This window comes from Psammomys obesus, unplaced genomic scaffold (assembly GCF_907164565.1).
Source record: "Psammomys obesus unplaced genomic scaffold, mPsaObe1.curated_primary_1811, whole genome shotgun sequence".
NCBI lineage: Eukaryota > Metazoa > Chordata > Mammalia > Rodentia > Muridae > Psammomys > Psammomys obesus.
The window spans coordinates 1-17760 of record NW_026593649.1 but is presented as its reverse complement, the minus strand read 5'-3'; the positions used below and the strand labels follow the sequence as shown (position 1 = coordinate 17760).

The 17760-nt window shown below is 44.1% G+C and overlaps 1 protein-coding gene across 1 annotated transcript in view; it reads left to right on the top strand.

The window, feature by feature from the left end:
• Positions 1-17517, top strand: part of LOC129684186 (myoferlin-like) — a gene marked incomplete at its 3' end in the record, with an annotated part of 32489 nt that extends 14972 nt beyond the window's left edge. Inside the window, exons 5-14 of the mRNA XM_055617260.1 lie at positions 5653-5819; positions 6417-6545; positions 9611-9673; positions 9753-9803; positions 10879-10909; positions 11390-11505; positions 12146-12272; positions 14180-14283; positions 17305-17373; positions 17474-17517. Coding sequence (XP_055473235.1) covers positions 5653-5819; positions 6417-6545; positions 9611-9673; positions 9753-9803; positions 10879-10909; positions 11390-11505; positions 12146-12272; positions 14180-14283; positions 17305-17373; positions 17474-17517 — 901 coding nt within the window. The remainder of the gene's footprint in view (positions 1-5652; positions 5820-6416; positions 6546-9610; positions 9674-9752; positions 9804-10878; positions 10910-11389; positions 11506-12145; positions 12273-14179; positions 14284-17304; positions 17374-17473) is intronic.
• Positions 17518-17760: the final 243 nt, after the last annotated feature.

Genomic DNA, 17760 nt, shown 5'->3' with positions numbered 1-17760 from the left:
CTGCTGTAGAGTGTGAAATCTTAACAATATAGCATAAAAGTAGGATGGTCAGAGGATGCCCTCTGCAAGCTGAAGAAACTAGTTCTGACCATTGACCAAAGAATTGAACACTTCAGCAGTTTTTTTTTTTTGAAGGAATGCTTTCAACGAGCCCTCATGTCAAGACGGCCGAAGATTCAGAGCTTTGCTGCATTGATGGTTGACTGGGAGTATGTTGTGTCAAAGATGTCCCCTCCACAGAATGCCTGGAAACTGGTCCTATAGCAGAAGATGGACTGAGCCAGTCTTTGGACTCAGCAGCCTGGAATCTTGTTACTATGGCAATTTGCTTACCTTCGGCCGGTCAGCTTGACTGGAGTATGCATTTCTGTACCAGAATGAGCTATTTTTAAAACCCCAGATCTATTTTTAAAGAACCATCTGTTCAATGTGTGCATTGCCCAACTAAAGATAAGCAAAAATTCATTCACAGCCTGACTCCAGTATTTCAAATTCATTTTATTCCAATAATAGGGAAGTGATTTCACTTGAAGACAAATATGATCTACTTCAGAAAAAGTTAGTGATACCCATACATTCTGCACACAGAGATGAGAAAGGCAGGGCCTGGCCACAAGGGGCTCAGAATCAGTAGAAAGATAAAGACAGAGTAACAACAGCCTAGAAAAGGGGGTAAGTTTTTCTCCAGAGAGGAGCCAAATAAATGATTGCATGTTTATCCAGTCACCTTCCATCGACAGGCCTATGAGATGGTGTGTCCGACACTGGCTTACAGCTTGTGCTATCAAAGACATATGCTTCCAGGGTGGATCGCAAGCCTGTGTTTCCCTTGTTGCTTGTTAAGTACAAACAAACAAATCAATAATCAAAACAACAAAGAAAGACAAAAGAAAAGAAACCCAGAAATACAGTAATTAAACGTCCTGCTGCTAGGTTACCCTTTTGTGCTTCCAAATTTTCTCTGTGTTATATTTTTTTGCTATAATTCTTTTAAAATATTTTATTTATGTGTTATATATATATATATATATATATATATATATGTATGCATACATGAGTGCTCTGCCTTTATGTATGTGTACATGCCAGAAGAGGGAATCAGATACCATTATAGATGTTTGTGAGACTCCATGTGGTTGCTGGAAATTGTGTTCAGGACCTCTGGAAGAGCAATCAGTGCTCTTAACCACTGAACCATTTCTCCAGCCCCACTGTGTTGTATTTTTTTTTAACTTACTCTGAAGATAATGTTATCCACCTTTGCTCTAGTTTTATAATGACCTTTTTTTGAAAGTGATGAGTTTCTGCTTTAACCAGTACAGACACCTAACCAGATTTTATCATAAGAAGCCAGATTAATATCACAGGCAAAATGGTGGCAATGGGAAAATGGTAAATATTGACCAAAGGGCTGGAGGAGAAGTGGCTGTTCAAGAAAAGCCTTTTTATTAGGAACAGAGAGGATTAAGTAGGACAAGGACCAGCAAGGGCTTAGGCAGAAAGGATAAAAGGTGTGAGAGCCTGGAGGAAAGGTCTGTGTGTTCTAGGAAGAAGGCTGAGGTGTCTGGGCAAGTGCTTTTCCTCAGGGCCATTCCTAGGCTGCCCTGGCTACACTGGAGACAACTGCCAGGCTCTCCCTTCCTAGCAGTGTGAGGGCCGATGGGGATGGTAGAAGCCAGCAGGAGACAGCCTGCAGATATGATAAAAATCTGTGCAGTCCTCTGCTTGGTGGGGAGCGTGCATGAGAAGAGCAGGGTTCCTGGAAGGAGCAGGGAGGTTGACACCCATTGGGGAAAGGGGCAGTAAGGATGCCAAAGGCTAACATGACTGTAGCGTACGGTGTCTGAGTATTGCCAGCTTTTCCATGCTGAGTAAGAACTGTCCCTGTCACCAGGACTGCACACAGTGGTAGTCTTCAAAACTGTTACTGTTGAGTTTCTGAAAAGAAGGTGATTCCTTGCAGGAACTGGGAAGGTTCATTTGATTGACTTGCTGGTGTTATGATTGGGGGTGTTAATGGAAACATTACTGGTGAGGTGAGGGTCACAGAAAGAAAGAGCTACGAGCATTTGGGAAGGGCACAGATGGTCAAAGCTTTCAAGGATTTGACCAAGTAGCATGTCATTGTTAGGAAGCAGGATGGCATTTGTACAGGGAATTGAGGTGGACATGAGCACTCTGAGCTACAAGAAGTCGGCAGATCTGATTCTGAGCACTGGTCCATTCTCAGGTTGTTGGTTTTGCTGATCCTCTCATTCCTTGCAACATCAGGAGTCTAGACGTAATGACCCTCAGGGTCTCTAACTAGGAAGTTCTCTTTGTTGCTGTTGTAAGGCAGGGTTTCACTCTAGGCCAGACTGGCCTCCAATCTACTGTGTAATCCAAGCCAATTTTAAATAGCAAGAGGAGAAAAGATCTTTGTAAGCGTGGTAGTTGATCTGAAGTTTGGAGTCACAGAAATTTTGGGAGAGAACACATATGTTAGTAGGGTGATTGATTTATAGTTTAAAAAAAAAAGAAAAGGGAGAAATTTGCATCCGGGCTTTTTTATGTCAGATAAATAAGCAGGATCCTTAACGGAGAATAAAGCGTTCCAGGTAAAACTAACTGCTGGGTGTTGGAGGCGGGGAATGTAGCTTGGTGGTGAGATGCTAGCCTAGCCTCTGTGTTGTTCTGGACATTTTCAGCCATGCATATGTTGGGAGCTGAAAAGATGAACTGATCTGACCTTGGTGGCTTATAGTAGCAATCTCAATCCAGGACCCAAGAAAACTTGGGTCTTGGGAATGTTGGGGATAGCCAGGCAGCACCACAAGCCCACTTAAGGCTGTGAGACCCATCAAGATGGTGTGTGCCCTTCTCAGCTGGGTTGAGCTGTCTAGGTACAGAGGGAGGATGAGCACAGAGTTGAACAAACACGTGTGTGTGATGCACGGAGAAGGAGAGAGGTTGAAGGGTATGCAGGGCAGCCATAATATTAGACCACGGGCTCTAAGAGCCTAGGAGAATACCGCAGACATGAAGGGAGTACCGGGTAGGAAGGTGGTGTGGGTGGTGTGGACTGGCGCAGCCTGTATAAGGAAGTAGTTAGGCAAATTAGGAAGGATCAAGGAATGCCTTCTCTAGTGGGTTGCATAATGTCCCCTGAAAAGTCATGTGTACGTGAAACTTCAGAACATATCATTTGGAAACAGTGTGTGTATGTGGTTGGCTAAGATAAGGTTGCCCTGGATTAGGGCAAACTCTAAATCCTGTGACTGGCGTCCTTAGGAAATGAGGTAAGGGAGTAGGCCGCATGACTACAGGCAGTGATTGGAGTGGCACATGGTTGCTAAGGATAGCTAGGAGCCACCATGTGGGAAGAGGCAGGAGGGCTCTTTCCCAGAGGCTTCGCATGCAGTATACCTCTGCCAGCACCTGAGACCTCACTGGAGGGTTTGAAGCTGCCAGAGAACATTGCTTTAAGCCACTCACTTTGCAGATCTTTATTAGGATAGCACTGGGAAGACGCTACACCCATTGAGTCAGCGGTTCCTAGCCGGGCGGGCATTGTCCTTTGTGGTCATGACAGAGTCAGTCATTCTTTGTAGCTTGGGTCTCATTAGCAGACCACGCCAGCGGAGACATTAGCATGTCAGTAGAGGAATAGCCTGTGCAGAAGAGTGTGTTCAGCAGGGCCCTGGGGCTCCCTCATCCTTCATGGAACACTTACTGTTGTTCAGCCCAGAAGGAAGAGGTTCAGAACCCAAGGCTGGAGTGAACAAATGCTGCTGGTTTTCATCTACTGAGCATTCTTAGTTTATACTCTTTAGATAGCCAGGAGTTCGGAGCTTTGTCGTTCGTGTATGTGTGTCCATGCATGTGCACGTACATTTGAGTGTACGTGCAATGCATCTAGAGGTTGATGTCTGAGGACTTCCTCAGTTGCTCTCCACCTTATTCTCTGAGACAAAACTCTCACATTGGACCTGATCCTCACTGAACCAGTGAAGCTATTTAGCCAATGAGCTCCAGGGATCTGTTTGTCTGTCTGTCTGTCTGTCTGTCTTAGCACTTACTGACTAAGCCATCTTCCCAGCCCCTTTTTGTCTCTTAAGAAAATGAAAGCTAAAGTTTGTCAGAGATCTAGTGAATAAAAGGGAAGGAAGTGGTGGTAGGCAGAGCTGATTTTTGTTGTTTGTTTGTTTGTTTGTTTTGTTTTGTTTTGTTTAGATAAAGAAAAATTAGTGTGTAGTTGAAGGGTTGAAGGAAGGAGAAAGGTAACATTGAAAAGGAGCCACAGTGGGTAACTAGGAGTCAGGGGACATTTGTGGAGTAGGCTCTAAGACACAGTGGAGGATGGGGACATTAACCTGCTGAGTGGGGAAAACTTTCTCACTTGAGTCTGTGATGTGCCTGGGAAGTAAAGAAGGGGACAGATGAGTGTTGAAGTAATAAACAGAAAGACAAGAAGAGGACATAACTCCTGTCCCTGCTTGGCAAGAAAAGGGGAATTTTCATCTGCCATGAGGGCAGTCTTGGTGATCATGGCATTTGTGACTGGAGAGGCTGAGCAGGAGGGAACCTAGCGTGACTCCTGGGTCGGTCTCTAGAGGAAGACCTGCGGTGAGAAGCAGGGGGTGCGGGCTTGAAGTCCATCTACAAGTTTGGTTCTCCATGGCATCTCCTTATCTCTCTAGCTCCTGATCTCAGACTGGTTCCTGAGATGAGCGCTCACTTATCCCAGTCAGTCCAGGCCACAATACTCCTCTCACCAACCCTGTGCTCTCTGACATTCCCTTGTCTCTGTGAAGATGGTCTGAGTAAGGGTTCTAATACACCATGAATGTGTTGTCTTAAAGAAGCTGTCTACATTTGTGTAGGGGGCCTAGGTCCAGTCAATGCATGGTCCTTGGTTGGTGTTTAAGTCTCTGCAGGCCCCACCTGGGCCCTGGATAATTGGTTCTGTTGGTCTTCTTGTGGAGCTCCTGTCCCTTTCAGGTCCTTCTGTCTTTCCCCCAACTCTTCTACAAGACTTCCTACGCTCTGCCCAATGTTTGGCTGTGAGTCTCAACATCTGTTTCTAGCCACTGCTGGGTGGAGCTTCTCAGTGGACAGCTATGTTAGGCTCCTGCTGAGCAGCTCAGTCTTCATATGGGTTCCTTAGTAAGGGGAGCTGGGGCTATCTCTGACAAGAACTCTGTTGCCTGCTTTTTGATCACTTCCCTCTGGCAGAGCTGCCTTGCCAGGCCACAGGAGAAGAGGATGTGCTCAGTCCTGGTACAACTTGATGTGCTAGGGTGTTCTAGGGTGGCGCTCCCCTTGTCTGAGGTGTAGGGGAGGAGGTATGGGTAAGAGAAAGGGAGGGTAGGTCTGAGAGTAGAGGAGGGAGGGAACTAGGATTGAGATGTAAAATGAATAAATGAATGAAAAGAAAGGAAGGAAGGAAGGAAGGAAGGAAGAAAGAAAGAAAGAAAGAAAGAAAGAAAGAAAGAAAGAAAGAAAGAAAGAAGGAAAGAAGGAAAGGAAGAAAGAACGTCCCAAGTTTCCAGTCAGTGCCAACAAATCATCTCCTTTACCTGCTTCCTTGAAACAGGAAAGTCCAAGGAACCAGGGTGCTAACTAGTTGCAGGCCAAGGACCATTGCTAACTGGATCCCCTTCCATATTTCAGAAGAGGAGGAAGAAGACCCAGGAGATGAAGAAAGGGCAGATGGCATGGTCAGGAGCCCTGGGCCCAAGGGGACTTCTGGGACAGTGTCAGAGGCTCAGCTTGCCCGCAGGATCACCAAAGGAAAGAACAGCCGCAGGATGCTGTCCAACAAGCCACAGGATTTCCAGGTGGGAAGGGCTCCGTGGCTGTGTGCTCGCTGTCACCCCCACAGCACAGCACAGCCACTGCTGTGATGTCACCATTGACCTAGTCCTATGGGCAGGAGCTCTCTGCTAAAAGGAGTGTAAGGGAACTAACCCTGAAAGGAGAGTTCCATGTCAAAGCAAACCATCCCGCTTCTAAGGAAAGTAACTGGAACCTTTCTTTTCTTTGGAAGGAGGCAGGAGCCAATTAACAAAGAATAGCAGTTGCATTTTTCTTAGCTCTCTGCATGAATGCACTTAGCTCTCTGCATGAATGCACTGCAGGGGCACTTGCAGACCAGGCACAGGGCTGCAGCACCAGAGCCTCAGTTGGCCCTGCTCCCCCCCCCCCACTCCCCACCGCCACCCCAGCCAGCTCTGAACCTTTTCTCCTGCTCAGCTGATCTGGATTGAGAAACCCAGCCAGGGTCCCCATGTTGGAGATGATCGAAGACCGCTCCTTCCAGACTACTGCCTGCTTTCAGCCATCCTTATGAGCCAGAGAGCTGAGGCGTCGCCTGAGGATTCCTTTGCACCCCACACTGGGGAAGGTTTGGTAACGACACCGCTTTGTACTTGCAGATCCGAGTCAGAGTGATTGAGGGCCGACAGTTATGCGGCAACAATATAAGGCCTGTGGTGAAAGTTCACATCTGTGGCCAGACACACCGAACAAGAATCAAGAGAGGGAACAATCCATTTTTTGATGAGGTGAGTGGGTGGAGAAGGCATGGCCCTGCTCACCCAGTCTGTCCTGTTTGTACACCTCCCCTCCTCCTGCCAATTCTACCCAGTTCACGGAGGAGGGAGGCACAGGAAGGGGCTAAGAACTGGAAAGTATGGCACAAGCCTCCAGTATAAGCTCAGGGAGGTCAGAGCCACCTGGGCCCAAAGCCATCTAATTAGCTTCCATCGATTTCCTACTGCCTTCCTGCCATTTTTTCAGTCCCCGTGGGCTCCTTCATCCTGGTGATGGAACGTATGATGTCACCGGCATCCACCCCAGCTCCTTTAGATTACAGAATGACTCTGAAGGTTGACTATGTCACTGTGAGATCCAAGTTTTAAGAAGGGTCAAAATTTGCTTGGCTAAAAAAAAGTTCATATTAAAGGAAAGCCACACGAACAAACAACACAGCCTGGTTCTGTTGACTTCTGTGACACACTCAAAGGGGCTTGGTGCCTTCCCATTCTCAGAGACCACAAAACCACAACTGGGTATGAACGGAAACAACTTAGGTGTATCCCAGAGCCCAGTGCTACTCTCGGGAGACAGAGCTCTGAGATTCCTTGGCCTCGACCTTTTCTACTCTCTCTTTTTCCCTAGAACATCTAATTCCAGCCTCGGTTCTGGCTTTGTCTTTTTTTCCTATCTACATTCATAAAATAAACCATTTTCTTCTCTTCTGATCCCTGTCTTTTGTCTTATTTAAGTGAGGTGAGGGCCCCATTCTCTTCAAACTTATACTTCTGAGATTGATGACAGACAATAGCATATATATACCTATAGATGGCAGTGACTTGGGGCTTTAGACATGAGACCTGTCAGTTAAGGCTTTTATGATATGGGCTTTCTGTTAACTAAGCTATTATGAGACGTTCAGCCAGAGTCTCCATCTTCCTTAGACTTTTCACATTCTTCATCTTAACCAAGTTGTCAACTTGATTTCACCAAGAACACAATGAAATGACATGGCTATATTTTATGTGTGTGTGGTACCAGGGATTTGAACCAGCATCATCATCCATGCTACATGTATTCTGAGCTACAGTCCCATCCCCACCACCATTTATATGACACATATGTCTGATTTTTTTTTTTTTTTTTTATTTTGAGACAGGGTTTTTCTGTGCAGCCTTGGCCATCTTAGATTCGATTTCTAGACCAGGCTGGCCTCGAACTCACAAAGATCTGCCTGCCTCTGCCTCCTGAGTACTGGGAGGACAGGCGTGCACCACAGTCCCTGGCAATAATGACACATATGTCTTGATAAGACATAGAAAAGCCAATCAACTGTCTGTGTTGTAGACAATATATCAGCTTCTACAGACTAAAGCAGACTACTATGGCAGACTCTCTCTCTCTCTCTCTATATATATATATATGTATATATACGTATATATACATATATATACGTATATATACATATATATATATTTATATATGTATAAGGTCAGTTTGACTATGTAGCCCAGGCTGGCCTGAGGTCTTGCGCTCTTTACCTCAGTCTCTCAAGTTCTCAGATTACAGGTGTGCAGCACTATGCACTATGGACTGGCTGTGCCATATTAACAAAACAACCGATCCCTGTAAAGAACTCAAGAAACAATAGTACTGTTCTAGATAAGATGAAACTGAAGAGATAGGACATCTAGGTACAGCTGTGATCTTTTTGTAGACCTTAAATTTTGGAAAAAAAAAATCCAAGAATTTTTTTGTTTTGTTTTGAAATATTGTTTTGTTTTGAAATAGAAAAATCTGAAAATTGACTACTTCTGTATTCATTTTGGGCGCGTGATAGCAACATTGTGCTTGTGCATAAAGGTGCCCTTGCTCTTACAAGACATGTACAAATATATTTTGAAGGAATAGATTGACATATCTAAATTTTCTTTTGAATGATTCAGTTAAAAATTAAGAATGAAAGAAAAAAAGAAACAAATAAACAAAAAAAGAAACCCAGAATTTAAGAAAGACTAGCCTTTGTGTTTTGGGTTCCTGTGTATTTTGAGATAGCCATAGACAGGGTAGAAACTTCCCAGCTTGGAAAAACTGATATAAATCTATATTCCTTAAAAAGCAAAAACAAAACAAAGCAAACTCCACCCAGGAAAACCCCAAGACCTCTGGGTGGTGGTGGTACACATCTTTAATCCTAGCACTTGGGAGGCAGAGTCAGGTGACTGTGAGTTTGAGGCCAGCCTAGTCTATAGAGTGAGTTCCAGGACAGACAGAGCTACATAGTGAGACCCTGTCTCGAAAAATAAAAAATAAAAAAAAAGAAAGAAGGAAGGAAGAAAAGAAGGAAGGAAGGGAAGAAAGAAAGGAAAGAAAGAAAGAAAGAAAGAAAGAAAGAAAGAAAGAAAGAACAAAAAACAAAAAAACAAGGCAAACAAACCAAGAAAGAGTTCTACCATGACAGCAAAGGTGAAAAGTGTTTTATCTTACCATGGTCACAACTCTTGGTATATTTACAATATTTCTATGTAAAAGTTGGAGAAAAGTAGATTAGTTTTTGTGACTACTAAATCTCTCTCCTTTTTTGAGATAAGATCCTCACATTGTAGCCCAGGCTAACCTAGAACTCACTGTGTAGCCCAGGCTAGCTTCCAACTCATGCAATCCTCTTATCTCAGCTGCTTATGTGCCGAGAAAGGTGGGATGAAACTTGACTGAGAAGGAATTACGAGCGAATGGCCAATGTTTCCTTGAAGGCATTAGACAGAAACTATGGAAGTAAGAGCGTTAGTGGACTGACTGGGCATTACGGCCTTTAGCACCACTTCGGTTAAAGTGGCAGTGTGGGAGAATCTAGATCCTGGTTTTAGTCAGATAGTCTAGTGCTAAATGAACACGTGTACTTAGTTAAGTAAATGCTTATATTAGTTATTTCTCCTGTTCTCCTATGCCACCATGCACAGATGGGCACTGTGTCCACAAGGCCCTACCTAATTCTGAAAGTGTTTAATAGTTTTCTAGACAGACCTGCAGCATCAGATCCTCCAGAACCGAGTCACCGGCTAACGTTGGAATGTGTTCTCTGTTGTTTTGACAGTTATTTTTCTACAATGTGCACATCACACCTTCTGAGCTCATGGATGAGATCATCAGCATCCGGGTAAGGGGCAAGGGCAGGAGGACACTGCTCACTGACCACTGGGCGAAGGCTGTCAGCTCACCCCTCTCCTTTCTTCCAGGTTTATAACTCCCATTCTTTGAGGGCAGATTCCCTGATGGGGGAATTTAAGGTGAGTGACAACAGCAAACTTCTTTGAATTATGTAAACATGAGAGCTCCCATAGTAGGGAAGCTGAGTGACAGCCAGGCCTCAGGGCACACATGTTGGTGCTATCTTCAGGTTATAGGTAAAGCGTGCACACCATGATTTTCACTAATGTCTTCATGGGTCTTGTCTATCTTCAAAGTATAACACTAACAGTGTCCAAGGCATGGTGCTTTAGCGTGTCACTGAGGGTCCTCATTGGCTTCCAGCTTGTCGATGGAAGCAAAGTCTTTGCTACAAAGGACTTGTTCTTGGTGCTGGCAAAAAGCCCTCAACCAGCTCTACTCACCAATGGCCCCAGAGCTCGGGCTACAAAGCCTGTTGTAAGTCTGAAATGAGAACAGAAAGTGAAATTGGGAAAGAGAAGCTACACTTTTCCAAGTAGCTCTTGCTGTGTAGACTTGTGATTGGTGCCTCAGCGGTTCTCAGAGGATGATCTACCCTCTGAAGGAAGATGCTCCAGTCACTAACATGCTTGTAAGATGATCTGGGTCAGGCAGACATCTGGTCATATCCTGCCTGTCACCCAGGTGCACTCTATTAACTGCTCTGATCCTCCATTGCTTCATCTGCAAGATGGAATCATCTTCATGAAGATGTATAAAGACATCATGGAACCGTCCAATCAATGATTCAATTAGTAATCACATTAAGACTGACTGGAGCAGAAGGAAGCTTGGAAAGGAGCCTGGGTTAGGTGATTTCCTGTGGGGTGATTAACAGTCCCAGGTTCCCTGGCGCTTTTAATGCAGAAACTAAGAAAGTCTCAGACAAACTAGAACATTCTGGTCATCCTGCTTTCATGGTGTCTTCCAACCCTGAGTCTAGTTCATTTATTCAGCAGTGATCCATCGAGTCTTCTATATGCCATCATATATCAAGCAAAGTGCTAGCACAGAGTGGGTGAGGTAGGAATTTAGATCTTGGGGGTTTAAGAGCTAGGGCATCATTTCTAGACATAATGTTTTGTTTTTTTTTTTTCTTTAACGTGACTAGACTGATTTTAAAAATCTATTTAACTTGTTTTGACTTTTCCCCAGATTGATGTTGGATTTGTTTATGATGAACCTGGTAAGTAGTGTTCTACCAGTCAACACCTTCTAATTCTGAAGAAAATGCTAGTGCTTAAGAAAATCTAGAGATCGAAGAAATTTCTTTTCAATGGTGGGGATCAGCTCAGGTCCTCTTAATGCTAGAAAAGAGTTCTTCCATAGAGACATGCTCCCCAAATCCATTACAGGGCTAAGGAAACGCTATTTCTGTAATGTGAAGGATGCTTAATGAAGACAGATAACAGCAGGTTGATACAGATGTCTAATTTTTTTTTATCATAGCACACATAAATTGTGATGTCTTTGTTTTGTGATGATCTCATGGTCTTATTAAGATCAAACTGTGAAAGTGTTACAGGGGATAGGAGGTGGGGCTAAGATGTGGGTGGAGCATGAACAGGAGATATTGCTATGTGGACCCCTCTGGGGAATTGGATGAAATCACAGTCCTGCCAGCACATCTTTAGAGTGTCCCTGTCCTTTTGTTCCTTTATGTTAGGCCACGCTGTAATGAGGAAATGGCTTCTTCTCAATGACCCAGAGGACACCAGCTCAGGTGCAAAAGGTTACATGAAAGTCAGCATGTTTGTCCTGGGAACTGGAGACGAACCCCCTGTGAGTCCCTTACCCTGTACCTGCCAGTCTTACAAACACACTTAAGCAGTGGACTGTAAAACAGAGTTCAGACTCCCAACTGTCACCCTTACACCTGATGGCTGATTCCAAGAAGCTATCCTTTGCTGATCACAGATCATCACTGCAGCTCAGATTCCTTCTTGGTGCCTCCTAGTATTTGTGGGTCTTTCTTTTAGGGGGCCAAGAGTATTGAGTCAGGGTCTCATGTAGCTCATACTGGCCTCAGCTCTGGTTCTGTCACTAAGGTTCACTTTGAACTTCTGATTTTCCTGCCTTCACCTGCTTATGTGCTAGGTTCACAAGTGTGTGCCACAGCACCCAGGAAGTATTTCATTCAAGAACTCTGTGCGTGTTTAATAACTTATTAGCATCATTAGAAAGGCTTGAGTTTTTCTTCCACGCAAAAATTCCTTACTTCATCACTTCCTTCCACCTGAAGGGTTAGTGATAGTTCTGAGACATCAGACAGAAAACTAGAAACAGGAAGCTGAAGGGAAATCAGTGGCCAAAGCTCCAAACAGTAGAGATGATAATGGAGGCATTTCTGGACGTCAGTAACTTGGTTTCTCTTAGAACTGCTTCTTTTTCACATGTGTGATTTTAACCATGTCTCTCATAGCCTGAGAAACGGGATCGTGATAGTGACACTGATGACGTGGAGAGCAACTTGTTACTTCCGGCGGGCATCGCCCTCCGGTGGGTAACCTTCTTGCTGAAGATCTACCGAGCTGAGGACATCCCGCAGAGTATGTACTGCCTTAGTCCTTCATGGGGGTTTCGGAAGTCTTTGACATGATACATACTGAACTCTGAGTATGATGGATGCTCCTTGCTATAGGCCCCCTTTGAAAGGCCTTCGTGGCCTTTCATTCATCTGGCCCCACTGAAAAATTTCTGAGCAGCTGCTGGGGCAGACACTGCTCATCCATGTTTTCTCTTGAGTGCCTCCCTTTGATCCATTCCGCTCTGTCCTTTTTTCCATCCATGTTCTGTATCCTTCTAGAGACTGCTATAGAGGTGTGAAGAATCAGCACTTCCAACCTCTCTTTTTTTTTTTTTTTAGCATTACATTGTGTGTATATATGCATGTGCGTGTCTGTGTGTGTGGTACCCAGGCACAAATGTCACTGTACACATGAGATCAGAGGACAACTTGAGCTCATGGGGGTCCTCCCATCATGTGGGTCTTGTAAGTGAGTGAAATCACTGAACTAGACCACTAACTCTATCTGTAGAAAGAAGGGTTTGTTGGGACCAAACTGCCAAGGCTGTCTCTCGGGGGCAGAGAGAAGAGCAAAAATGGCAGAAAAGCAAGTAGATTTTATATAAGTCAGCAGGGTGGGGCTTTTGAGCTGATCCAGGCTGTGCAGATTGACGCAGGACAGGATGCCCTTGCTGTAGGTAGGTGCCCTTTGAAGGTAGACTAAAGGAGGCTCCTAGCAAACAGAAACCCAAGTGTAGGCCTTTGTTTACCCAACAATGAACCTTCTGTTTACCTGGCCAAAGTCCTTCTGTTTAGGACACTGTTCCAGCACTGCCATTTTTGAGGGGTCTGATTTGGACCCGCTGAGCCATATCACTGACCCCCATCAACCTCCTCTGTCCTAAAGAAAGCATAAAATTTTATAACAAAAGTAAAACATGTTTCCTACTGGACTGTTACATATAGCTGAGCAGGGAGCAGGAAGATGGTTCAGTATGAAAAGTGTCTACTTTGCAAGCTTGATATCTGATTTCGGATTCCCAGAACCCATGTAAAAGCTAGATGCAGTGGCTTGTGTCTGCAGTTTCAGCACCCCTAAATCTAGATGGTATGCCAAGACAGGGTGCTAACCCTGAAGCTGGGGGGCCAAATGACCTGGAGTACATAGCATAATAGCAAACAAGAGAGACCCTGCCTCAAAAACCAAGATAAAGATAAAGACAAAGGTTGTCCTCTGACTTCTACACACATGTCCTGGTATGCATGTGCCCTCCTTTCCCTGAGAACACTTCCCTCCTTTCAAAGATTCTACAATGTCCCCTTTCCATTTTTCCCTTGGAAATGTCTTCAATAGATTAAATTAGGTTCACATTATTCTTCCTACACTGGCCCATTCAATTGATTTCTGTCCACTTTGCAGTTTGTTGAAACAGAGACACCACATTTGCAGTGCATCAGTGTGTGAGAAATATGCTGTTTATAAGTATATTGACTTTTCAAGCATTTCTCTAAAATGTCAGCTGGGCCTGGTACACATTCCCCAAATCAGAAAAACTGAACTTGACAATTGCCTCTTACTGACCAAATGGATGTCAGGAAAACTGTTTCATCTTCCATGAATGGTTTGTTCTTAATATAATCATTTATTAGTTTGTTTTTCCAAGGCACTCAATTATTTTAAAAACTTTGCAGGGAAAAATACATTTTCTTTCTCCCTTTCTCTCCTCTCCCCCTCTCTCCTCTCTCCCCTCTCTCTCTCCACTCCCCTCTCTCTCCTCTTCGCTCTCTCTCAAGACAAAGGGATTTTTGCTGCTAGTTCTTCCCACCCTAGAGAACAGTTCTTCTTAAATCTCTTTTGATGCATTGGGGACATTTTGAATTTTGTTGAACATCTTTCATTGTTTTAAGAGAGTGGATTTAATTTTTCCCATGGGGCCTGTCCCTTTCCAGTGGACGATGCCTTCTCCCAAACGGTGAAGGAAATATTTGGCGGCACTGCAGACAAGAAAAATCTTGTGGACCCTTTTGTGGAAGTCTCCTTTGCTGGGAAAAAGGTACGTATGTGATCTAAATGTGTGCATCTCTTAGAACAGACATTTAACGTGCTGTGATTTCCTTGGGGGTGAATTCCTAGTTATCTTTGGTAAATGGCCCCTGGTCAGTGGGCCACTCTGCAGAGACACTGGTTATTGAAACTGGCTATGCCAGATTTTCCGCAGCCTTATGTTGGAGTAGGAAATATACAGGACACCAGTTAGAAAAATCTGTCTTTTGGAGATCAGAATAGTGAGACCAGCACTGGACTGTTGTAGTTATTTCTCAGCTTCAACTATTCCCTTAAGCTTGGGCAAAATCCCCAGCCAACCATTAATCATTCCTAGTTGCCATTCTGTTGCTGTGGTAAAACTTTCTGACCAAAAGCACCTAGCGGAGGAAAGGGCTTATTTCAGCTTTCAAGTTACAACCCATCATTGAGGGAAGTCAGACAGGGATTCAAACGGGAGCTCAAAGTAGAGAGCACAGGTTACCGGCTCAGTCTCTGGCTGGTTCCCAGGCTCATGCTTCTTAGCTAGCCTTCTTACACAGCCCAAGATCACTTGCTTAGAGAATGGTGCTGCCCCCAGTGGGCTGTGCCTTCCTGTGTCAACTAACAGTCAAGACAATCCCCACATTCTCATCATCAGCCAGTGTGATCTAGGTAATTCTGCAAATGAGACTTTTCTCTCAGATGACGCTAGACCAGTGGTTCTCAACCTTCCTAATGCTGCAACCCTTTAATATAGTTCCTCATGTTGCGATCACTACCCCCACCTATAACGTTATTTTGTTGCTACTTTATAATTTTGCTATTGTTATGAATTGTAATGTGGATATCTGATATACAACCCCTATGAAAGGGTTGTTCAACCCCCAAATGGGTCTCAAGCCACAGGTTGAAAACCACTGCTCTAGACTGTGACAGTCAGAATTTACAAGGACACCCCAACTCCTGACTCCCATTGGGTTTCTCACCTTTTGTCTGACAAGCTGCTGAGACAGGAGGGTAGAGCAGAAAAGCCTGTCTTAGTCGTCTGGAAAAATCAGGGAGACTCCTGGTGTAGGGGAGACCACATCCACCACCGAGATAGTCCAAAATGGAAATTTTTATTCCATAGAATGACACACCCTGGGCAGTTCAGGAATCAAGAGCCGCCTTCTTCTTCGTGTTTGAGCTATTTCGTTATTAAAGCAGGAATCTATGAACAGCGTACATGTGACTGCGTATAGTTTCCTGGGAGAGTCATGGTGGGTACAATGGGAAAACCCCTGCCCCTGGGATAAAGTGAAGTCTGATTTGAACTGTAGGCTTCATTCTACTCCGCAGTCAGCCACACTCCTTAACTTCCGAGTGTCAATTTCCTAAACTGTAACTGTGAGTGCTAATGAGCTCATAGGATCTTTGAGTTGGTTAATTCGCTTAAGAAGCAATACATTTCGTGCTCTGGGAATATGGAAGTGACACAAGAGCAGGGATAGTTCCCTTGGAGCCCAGAAGACACAGATTGTCTTAATCTGTGTTCTACTGTTAGAGCAAAATACCTGAGCCTGGGTAAGTTTTAGAATAGAAGTCCACTTGGCTCATGGTTTTGAGGCTGGAAAGTCAAGAACAAAGCGTGGATATCTGCTGAGCATCTGGTAAGGACCTTCTACCGCACTGTACTGTGGCAGAAGGACCCGTGACAAGAGAGGGTAAATAGGACAGTTCAAATCTCTCTGCCTCCTAATAAAGCTACTAATGCCACCGTGAGAACCTCACTCTCATGACCTCATCACTTTCAATTTCCTCCTCAAAGGTCCCTCTTCCAAATTCTTTACACACAGGAATTTAGGTCTTATGTGTTCAACTAGTGAACTTAGTAAACAAGCAAACAAGAACTGGATGGTTTTAGTCAGTGCTGAGGAACACACAGAAAGCAAAATGACCGCAAGTGACAGGTGTGTGTGTATGCATGTGTCTGTATGTATATTTGTATGTATGTATGTATACACAAATACATGTGTATTTGTGGGAATGAGTATATGTGTACTCAGTGTGTTTAGCGAAGTTATCAGTGAGACACCTTGGAAGAAGTATCATTTGAGTGGGAGGCCTGGATGTGTAGAGATCCTGAGGGCAGAGGCTCCAAGCAGGAAGAGGCCACGAAGAAAGCATCTTTTCAGGGAAGGAAAGCCTGTGTGGCTGGAGGAGAGCAAGCAAAAAGGAAAGGGGAACAGGGGGTCAGTGGGGGTGAGATGGGGAGGGCTCACGGTAGAGTGGTGTCACCGTCGGTAGGCAGGAAGGGAAGTGGGGAATCATATGAAAGCCAAGTGCAGATGTTTGTGAGGAAGCATGCCGGGGGTTTCATGAAGAAATGAGTGTCAGGATTTACTGAAGGTTGAGTAGGGTGGGGTGGGGGAGAGGTTGTCCTGAATGGCTGTAAGCCTAAGCAGCTGAGTGCTGGAAATGCCAGAGACAGGAGTAGGCAGGTAGTTGGTGAGTGGGATCAAAAGACCTGGTTAATTAATAACCATGAGATGCTTATCAAACAGTATATAATAAATGTTCAGTAACCTCAGTTCCTATTACATTCACCTGTTAGACATTTAGCAAGTGAAGACATAGATTAAAAGAAAAACAATAGTGGACAGGAGAAACAAAGACTGATGTGAAAGTCAAACTCATCTCATATTTTACCTAATTATTGTCAGAAAAAAATAAAGTTCAGATTTGAGGTGTAGGTATATATGCTTCGTATGTACAAAGCCCTGGTTCGGTCCCTGTTACCAAGACAAAAGGGAGAGGTCAGGAGAGAGGAAGATAGAGAGAAATAAGGAGGAAGGAGGGGGAGAGAGAAGAGAGAAACAAAAGAGAGGAAAGGAAAGGAAAAAGGAATGAAGGAAGAAAGGATGGTTGGATGGAGGAAGGGCTTATGGGTTATTAAATATATCACTAATGACTAGACTGCCAAAGTCACAATCTCACACACACATACTCACACAGCTGTTAGCAACTAGAACTGTGACTACCTACTGTTTTTCTTTGGTGATTTTTACAGGTTTGCACAAATATAATTGAGAGAAATGCAAACCCTGAATGGAATCAAGTTGTCAATCTTCAGATCAAGGTTTGACTTTCTTTTCTTTCGTTAAAAACTAAGAATATTGACTCACCTCATTAGTGAATTAATGGATGAATAATTGCCTTTCTCTGTTTCTCTTTAACAGTTTCCCTCCATGTGTGAGAAGATAAAACTAACAGTCTATGACTGGTGAGTTGAAACTGTGTTGAATTTGGCATGAGTTGAATATCTAAGTGTTTTAGATGGCCTAACTCACACCTTTTGGAATATTTGCTATTCTATCCACAAGAAAACTGTACCTGGAACTGAAAGGCAGAGGGTTCTTTAAAAAAAAAAAAAACAATAATACTAGAATAAAATAAAAGACAATAACAATAATAATAGAAAAAAAAAGGCTTTTCAGGAAAGTTTTGGATATCTTGGTTCAATTGT